This window comes from Palaemon carinicauda, chromosome 26, assembly GCF_036898095.1.
Source record: "Palaemon carinicauda isolate YSFRI2023 chromosome 26, ASM3689809v2, whole genome shotgun sequence".
Taxonomy (NCBI): Eukaryota; Metazoa; Arthropoda; class Malacostraca; order Decapoda; family Palaemonidae; genus Palaemon; species Palaemon carinicauda.
In genome coordinates this window covers 95389929-95399378 of record NC_090750.1, presented here as the reverse complement: position 1 = coordinate 95399378, position 9450 = coordinate 95389929, and the positions used below count along the sequence as shown (strand labels likewise).

General features: G+C 36.4%; 1 protein-coding gene across 1 annotated transcript; it reads right to left on the bottom strand.

The window, feature by feature from the left end:
• Positions 1-2693: 2693 nt before the first annotated feature.
• On the bottom strand, positions 2694-3867 carry LOC137619703 (cuticle protein CP14.6-like). The gene is made up of 3 exons (XM_068349989.1): positions 3839-3867; positions 3153-3382; positions 2694-2991 (listed from the first exon to the last, which is right to left on the bottom strand). The coding sequence occupies exons 1-3, from the start codon at positions 3845-3847 to the stop codon at positions 2769-2771; spliced, it is 462 nt and encodes a 153-aa protein (XP_068206090.1). The 5' UTR covers positions 3848-3867; the 3' UTR covers positions 2694-2768.
• Positions 3868-9450: the final 5583 nt, after the last annotated feature.

Below are 9450 nucleotides of genomic sequence, written 5' to 3'. Positions count from 1 at the left end.
TTTCTGACCAACCTTCTCTTGGCCAAGATTCACCAGCAAAAAAAAAAAAAAAAAAAAAAATTCTCCTTGCTGTTGTATCTTCCATGATTTAGGGCAACCCCTCTTGATGGGTACGCACAGCTCATTTGGCACTGAAACTGCCTCTGAAACTCATCCATGGAGAGGCCCCATTGTGTGACTTCTCTAAAGGAACTAGTCACGTCAGAATGCTTCACAAAATACTCAATCATCATCTGGGACGAATGCACCATGGCCCACAAGCGGGCCCTCGAATCTCTGAACGCTACCCTTCAAGATCTGTGAAACAACAAGCCTCTGATAGGAGGTGTTACTGTCCTTCTCGCAGGGGGCTTTCAGCAAACATTGCCTGTCATTCCGAGGTCTACGATTGCTGACGAGGTCAATGCCGGCCTCAAAGCATCGTTACTGTGGAGGAGTGTCAAAACCCTGACTTTGACCACCAACATGAGGGTCCAGTTGTCTAGTGACTCCTCAGCTGGACTTTTTTCAAACCAGTTGCTAACCCTAGGGAATTTTAAAGCACCGGTCAATCCTGAGACAGGGCTAATCAAATTTCCAAGCAACTTCTGCACCCAGGTCAAATATACTGATGATTTGATGGACGTGGTGTTTCCAAGCATCCTGCAAAACTACTACAAACTGGACTGGATTCGTGAGAGGGCAATCCTGGCCATCAAGAATGCATCAGTCGCCATCCTTTATCTTCAGGTACTGAGAATGCTGCCAGGCAACGAGAAGGCCTAAAACTAGATCAACACATTCATAGACCCCAGTAAAGCTGTCAGCTACCCAACAGATTTTCTAAACTCTTTTGACCCTCCAGGATGTCCTACTCATGTTGGACATGAGTAGCCCAAATTTTTCTTCTTTGAAACCTGGAGAGTCCAAAACTCTGCACCAGAACGCGACTCATCATCAAAACCCTGCATTCGAACTTGATCAAAACAATAATACTAACTGGGTGTGAAACTGGCGAGAATGTTTTCATCCTGCTGATTCCCATCATCCCTAACGATCTGCCTTTCAGTTTCAAGGGTTGCAGTTTCCAGTCAAGTTGGCTTTTTCCATGACCATCAATAAAGCACAGGAACAGTCTCTCAGAGTGGCTGGCATCAACTTAGATCGACCGTGCTTTTCTCACAGGCAGTTTTCAGTGGCGTGTTCAAGAGTGGGCTCTCTGGAATGCCTCTTCATTTTGTCACCGGAGGGAAAAACGAAGAACTTAGTTTACAAAGAAAGGGTTCTCCAGTAAATGGCAAGTATTTTCCATTTCTTTCCATATATGTATGATACTTCCTTTTGATATTCATTTCCAAGGTGTTGTTTCTTTTGTCATATCCTCATAATCAAGGTTTTGGTACTGTATTCAATTGTGGCTTGATATATATGTATTTTCAGACCAACGTAGGTGTTTCACGGACATACCTAGTTCTACGGGAGAGTTACTAGCTTGTACATGTTAAAGCCAAATATTCAATTTTGACAAAGGATAATACTATTTGGTACTCTGCCTGGTTTGGCAGTGACGCTGTTTGTGTTGATAACTGAATATTTGAAACTTAAAATAAAAAGAAAATATTTGATTATTAATTCATGGGGACTTGATACTTCTTTCTCCAGATATGAATAATTCAGTGGGATCAATAACTTGGCTAAGCCTATGAATATTGATATTTCCTCAAGAAGTTCTCTAAATTCATTAGCATATTTTCTTAAGAAACTTAATTTCGCTCTAATGAAAGAGGTTGTTATCTAGACAAAAAAGAAAGATTCCTGTATAAATGTTCTATCTGCTAGGTAGTAGGTTACCAGGGCACCAGCCACCCTTTTAGATACTACCACTAGAGCGTTATGGGTTCTTTTGACTGGCCAGACAGTACTACACTGGATCCTTCTCTCTGGTTACAGTTCATTTTCCCTTTGCCTACACACATTCACTCTGAATAGTTTGGCCTATACTTTGCATATTCTCCATTTACTAAACAATTCTTCTTCACTCAAGGGGTTACTGCACTAATTGTTCAGTGGCCACTTTCCTCTTGGTAAGGGTAGAAGAGACTCTTTAGCATGGTAATCAGCTCTGCCTGTAGAAGGTCATTCCAAAATAAAACCATTGTTCTCTAGTCTTGGGTAGTGCCCTAACCTCAGTACAATAGTCTTCTGCTGTCTTGGGTTAGAGTTCTCTCTCTTGAGGGTACACTCGAGCACACTCTTCTATCTTATTTCTCTTCCTCTATTTGTTAAAGTTATTAAAGTTTATATAGGAGATATTTATTTTGATGTTGTTACTCTTCTTGAAATATTCTATTTTTCTTATTTCATTTCCTCGCTGGGCTATTTTCCCTGTTGTAGCCTCTGGGCTTATAGTATAGTGCTTTTCCAACTAGGGTTGTAGCTTATCTGGTAATAATAATAATAATAATAATAATAATAATAATAATAATAATGAAGTAGTACAACTTCTGTTAAAGTACCCAGATTATACTGGAATCCTCTACCAGCATTTTAGCCAGTTAATGAAGTCAGTAAAAATTCAACTTCATTTCATATGTTCAGTTATGAGAAGAAAGACGCGAAACCCCGTTAAATATGAAAAAATGCAATAGCTTTTTCTTGGAAGTAATATAAACAAAAATGGAATTGTATTAAAAAATTATCAAGAAAATAAGATCTGTTGAAGCATGATTTATTTAGATTTTTACTATAATTACATTCGTTCGTTTGAGCACAACAACATTGAAGGTTAACTAATTGTAACGAGGAGGTGGAGGAGCATAGGATCCTGAGGAAGATCTGGAGGAACTGCTGCGTCTGTCCTCCTCAGCAGCGAAGGCAATCTGGTCGAGGACGAACTGGGGGATTGGGTGGGGGAATTCAGGAGCCACTGGCAACAGGTCAGACTGGGGCTGGAAGCCGTTTTCGTTGGCCACATACTTTACGTGGACAGGGATGCCTTCTGGAGAAGTGTATCTGCAAGGTAAATAAACGTCAGTTGGGTACAAATGTGGCTTGAGTCGTTTTACTATTGGATCATATAACTGGAAATAATCAAAGCCATAGCCAATCAATATAAATTAAAGCAGTCTAGATTGACCGAAAACATAATCAAGGAAAATAGTTTTCTAACTTACGAGAAAAATCCAGACGAGACAACGGTGCCTTTGGGTCCGTCAGGAGTTCCAGCATCGGCGAGTTCGATTCCGTTGGCGGTTTCGACGTTGACGCTGTACCTTCCGTAGTCATCCCGATCGCGGTCGTCCCTGATGATGGGGATCTCCTCGCTGGAGTCTCCGCCGCCTCTTCCGTAGCTGTACTGGGGGGCAGCCAGGGCCACTGCAGTCAGGGAGGCGAATACAGCTACCTGCAACGAGAGAGAAAAAAAGTTTGTTTAAAATCGAATATCTTTTTGTAATTCTGGCTTTCATAATACTGTACTGGCAAAATAGTTCCATCAAAAGATAGCTTCTTCAGATTTGTCATCAGTGGCTAATAATTGATTACGATTTTTGTTATTATGTATCGATTGGATAATAGAAAAATATAATGCGGGGTGGAAATAAATATTTTAGAAAGGGTGATGAATGGGATTATCAAGCTTTTCCTCTGTAACACTCCAGCGTAAACCATTTCTCTATTTCTTTTATTTCAAGACATCACAAAATGACCAAGTTGCTAACATGCTAAACTTTGAGAGTTTGATTTATTGAATGAGTTTCATCTGCATAGTTATATTCTTATTGTTCAAGCTTAAAAAGTCCAAATCATGGGTGGATTTACACATTAAATAATAAGCAGCCCAAATTCGAGGAGAACTTACAAACTTCATGTTGATGTCTTGCGAAGACTTTTGTTGCTCTACATTTGCTTCACGCCTTTATATCCTAACGGACCCCACCCACACTCCAGTTGCCAAGTAACCATTTAATTTGGAAATTATCAATCTCTCATCCATTCCATGAATCCATTCAAAGAAAGAATTGGCCGCTCGTGACCTTTGGCTTTATACTAATGCCAAAGGCATATTCTCTCTCTCTCTCTCTCTCTCTCTCTCTCTCTCTCTCTCTCTCTCTCTCTCTCTCTCTCTCTCTCTCTCTCTCTCTCTCTCTTTTCTATTAACCCCCTTAATTGAAAATGGAATCAAGCAACAAAGTCAAGTCTGCAGTCTATAAAATTGTGTCATATTTTATCTAATGGTAAAAAAGATAAAATACTTTTTGCAATATATATACTTTTCACATACAATTTTTCCTTCCGAAGGCAGCGGTTCCAGAAAAAGATAATGTAACCAAATCATTTGAAAATTCCTGAGCAAAATACTTGCAAGACATTAAACTCTACTTGCACCAATTTTTCCTGTAAAAAGAAAAAAAGCCATTTAACGTAATAAAATTGATGACGTTTTGTAATACAGAAATATCGAAGGACTTGATCACCAACCAACCACTTACATAATCAAAACCAATGATAGATGTAATAAATATTCATAACTATCCCCATTATGTTAATTCACATTTTAAATCAAAATCAATTAAAAAGGGTGCGCGTCTTATTTGTCTAAAATATATATATATATATATATATATATATATATATATATATATATATATATATATATATATATATATATACAGAGAGAGAGAGAGAGAGAGAGAGAGAGAGAGAGAGAGAGAGAGAGAGAGAGAGAGAGACCCTAATAATAACATTCAGGTAATAAAATTTTGTATAAGGCATATCAATTTCTACTTGTGTTTGATTTACAGGAATCCAAACATGGGTGATTCTATCTTCGATTGTGTTCTTACTACTATGGCTAAGATACAAGATGGTAGAAAGGACTCTTTTATATTTGTTGGTGATTTCAATGTTCACCATAGGGAGTGGTTAAATTCTGTTCCTCCTACCGATCGCCATGCCTTAAGAGCGTTCAGACTTTGCTTCTGAATCAAGCTATATGCAAAACATAGGTGAAGCCCTTCACAGGTCTAGTAACTGCTTGTACCTCGTATACACTGACCCCCCAGACGTTATAACAACTAAGGTTGGCTCTCCAGTTGGGACATCTGATCAGGCCTTAATTTCATTAGTAGTGAAGACTGAGCAGCCTGTCCCTGATGTATCATACTTATGGAAGATTTATATGAAATCCCATGAAGACTGGAATCGAATTTTGAGTGATCTTCTGGGCCTGAATTGGTCAAAATTGTAGTGCTGAGCCTGCTGTGTCTTTGAAGGAAAATCTCGTCAACATAATAGATAGGCATATCCCTTCTCGTGTGCTAAGATACCGAGTGAAGGACGAACCATGTTTCAATGATGCTTATAGACGTGCTTATTTGGAGAAGTAGAAGGCATATTATCTTTGGAAAAAATGAACGATCGGAATTGTTTTGGAATAACTATACTCAGCTTAGAGTTTTTGCTCAAAGAGTTGAAGCTTCATCTGAAAAGGAATACAATTCAACCTTAAAACCAACCCTTTCTGGAACAACAAAGTAACATAAGTGGTGGACTACCCTTAAATCTGCACATTTTGATGTAGCTGCAATAGTTCCTCCTTTACTTGATCCACATGGCTCTATCACTCACTGTCCAAAGGAAAAGGCAACCCTTTTGACTGATGTGTTTTTTGATCTCGTAAAATTAAAGCTCTTTTGATGGACCTTGATGCTTATTGAAGTGTAGACCCAAATGATATTTTTCTTTTTTTAAAAAGACTGCATATTTCTTAGCTCTAAAGTTATCTGTTATTTTGCTCAAGTTAACAAGGAGAGGAGCTTTCAGCACCTGTTGAAAATTGGTAATGTTATTCCACTATGAAAATGTGTTTGTGGTAGCTCAAGCCCAACTGATTACCGGCCATTTTCCATAACTCTAATATTATCTAAAGTTTTTGAACGTCTTTTAGCAAAACGATTTAATAGGTTTGCTGAAGGTAATCATCTGTTCCCTAGTTTACAATTTAGTTTTCGTAAAGGCCTTGAAGCATGTGATGCCCTTCTTACAATCTGCAATGTTGTACAGAAATCCCATGGTTGTGGTCAGGAAGTTCGTATGATTGGTTTTGATTTTAGTGCTGTCTTTGATCGGGTTAATGTTGAGGCCCTTGTTTTCCAGCTCAAACAGTTGGGAGTGGGTGGGTCGTATCTCAGCATTATTATTGAATTTTTTAAGTAATAGATCGCTAAGAGTTGTTGTTGATGGGCACCGTATGAGTATAGGAATGTGGTATCTGGTGTTCCTCAGGGAAGTGTTCTGAGACCATTACTTATCATGCCATATACACATGACATATGGTTTGGCCTATATAGCAAGCTTGTTGCATATGCAGATGATGCCACACTCTTTGCACCAATTCCATCCACTGAATGTAGGTATGGGGTTGTTGAATCTTTTTGATAGTGATCTAGCTAAAATTAGTGCATGGTGAAAATTATTGGGCATGAAGTTGAATCCTTACAAAACTCTAAGTATAATTGTAAGTAGGTCAAGGACAGTTGCTCCTCAACATCCAGATGTCAGCATTGATAATGATCCTTTAACCCTGTATGAATCTTGAAATTTTATGTTTGATTCTTAACTGCAAATTTACTTTTGAGAAACGTTAGGTCTGGGTCTTCTTTAATTGCCCGAAAAATTGGCTTATTAAGCAAATCTTTTAAGATTTTTGGTGATCAATCTATTTTGAAGAAGTGTTTTAATTCTTTCATTTTAGCTTTTTTCGAGTATTGTTGTCCTGTCTGGTCTTCAGCTGTTGATTCTCATCTTAATTTGTTGGACAGGAACTTACGGTCTATTAAATTTCTTATTCCTGATCTAGATATTAATCTTTCGCACCGTCGTTCAATTAGTGTTTTATGCATGTTGCATAAGATTTTTCATAATTCTGATCATCCTTTACATTCAGAGCTTCCCGGACAGTTCCATCCTGTTCTTAATACTAGGCATACAGTCAATTTTAATAGTCAGACCTTGTCCATCATGAGGCTCAATACTACACAGCATTCAAGAAGTTGAGTCCTGGTGTGACTGAGTTGTGAAGTTATCTTCCTAATCGGGTAGTTGAATCGGCACAACTTCAAATGTTCAAATTTGCCGCAAATGTTTTTATTGTTAATATATGAAATATTTGTTTTTATGTTGTTACTGTTTTTGAAATGTCTTGTTTTAGTTATTCATTATTTCTTATATAGTTTATTTTTTTCTTATCTCCTTCTTTTCACTGGGCTTTTTTTTCACTGTTAGAGCCCGTGGGCTTATGGTATTTTTCTTTCCCAACTAGGGTTGTAGCTTACCTGGTAATAATAATAATATAATGATCTCAAGGGAATTATATTGTAAGCCCAAAATTTGAGTGTTTTGTTTGCTTGATTATATAGATTATAGATATTTTGGTAGATAGATAAAAACCCATATCTATCTTTGCCTTTGATAACTCTTACAGGTCGAATTATTTTATTGTTTGTAAATGACCTCTTAACTGGTACTTGCAGTTCATACTTTACTTAGATGGAAAAAGATTTGTGTTAAACTTGACGTTTTAGGTGATTAACATTTTTTCTTTATTATTATTATGATTCAAAGCGTTAACATATATCCTTAAAAATAAGATATATCACTTTGTTTGTTAACAGAACAAATGGCAAGACTTTATCTCAACTGCAAGATTCAATGTTTTATTGTCCTTGTACTGAATAAACCAAAGATCATCATGGTAACAATAATGGTGTCTTAGCTTATGCGGTTGTATACTGTCTCATAATTATCAGCTAATAGATTGTTTTTCGCAGTGGTCTGTTGAAAGTTTTCTCAATATATATTGCCATAGCATAAGAGGTGATTTTGTAGCTGATTATTACATGTTTGAAGAAAATGCTGTTGGATCACCAATATTCATCTCTACGAACATGAGGGAACGCAACGTTGTCGGTGTTGCAAAGGCAGCTCTACTCTCATTTTATGTTACATTAAAAATTGATCTCATTTCCATGAAGTAATGATTATGAGTCTGTGTGTTTGTGTGTGTGCGTGTATCATAGAAGAATTGCCAACGTATTACGGACATTTATACGATAGCAAAGTATTCCTAATCGTCCATGATTTTCGGAAATTCTTTTCAGGAAAAGTTTTTTTTTGTTTATGTTTTTCATACCGTGTTTTTATTAGTTATATCTAATCGATTCTATATCTGGGGAGTTATTTTGCTAGTAAATTTATTTAACCTGAGGTTTCTCCGTGCTTGGTCGGTTATGTGGTGAACTGATACCATAGGAAGCAGGTGTGGGCTCTTACTTTGGCATGAGCGAATCATTGGTTAAAAATTAGGTCAATTCTCTTCCTATACAAGGGAAAAAAAGAGACATTACACCTCTGTACATAGTAACCTATAAACAGGATAAGAGAAGATATACTGTATAGCCGGACTTAGGAAAGATGAACCAGGTCACAACTAGGCTCCTTGTTCAGTGGAATAAAAGTAGAGATTGTTGTGTATTTTACTTTTCATATAATTTCTTATATGATTACTTCTTCAGGGTTTCTGGTATATCTATTTAACGTCCCATCAATTATGTTGTTAAATGATATTAATCAACTTATCTCATAGGTACTTTTATCTCGAAAAGAAGTTGCGGAAAATGATGATTATTCAGGAAAAAAAATAGACTGGTGTCGTTTTCAGGATGGTTTTGGATTTATAAGGGTTCTCTTACATATCTGATTAATATTATAAAGAACAGATATATTGTGATTTTAACAATGCATCAGCACAATGTTAAGAATTAGAACCAGTGACGAGTACGTCATCTGTTCAACGTCGTTAACATTTCTTATGAGGGACTTTAAGCATTACAACTTCTGAAACATTATCCTTATATTTAAACTAAATCTTTAATCCTATAAATTGCTATTGGCCACTCACATCTGCATAGGTTTACGACTAAATTGTTCTTCATATACCCACCATTCTTTCATCTTTCTATGTTCACGTGATTTAAGTAAAGATTGTTAAAGGCTGGTCTATATGAATCTTTCAAAGCCAAAAATCTTCATTAAAATAGTTTGATTCGTCGTTAGTAAAATAAAATTTCACGTAGCTGTCTAATAAGTACAATAACTACTGAATTTAGTATTCATTTATCAACTTTAAGCATGATTGAAATACACCTCTATGTCACTGCCTTCTTAAGAAATTTTTACTATAATATACAACCAAAATGTATAATTAACGCCATTTAAATATGCCTTTGAAATTGAAAAAAAAAAAAAAAAATATGCGATTTAAGTAATGAAAAAATAGCACCCTATTTTTAAGCATATAATTGTAGCAATGAAAGTTTAATCAGATATAATGTTATCAAAGTTATTCGTTTGTTGATTTACAATCCTTCATAAATCGATGCATAGGAGAGTAAATCCAAAATTTATAGATAA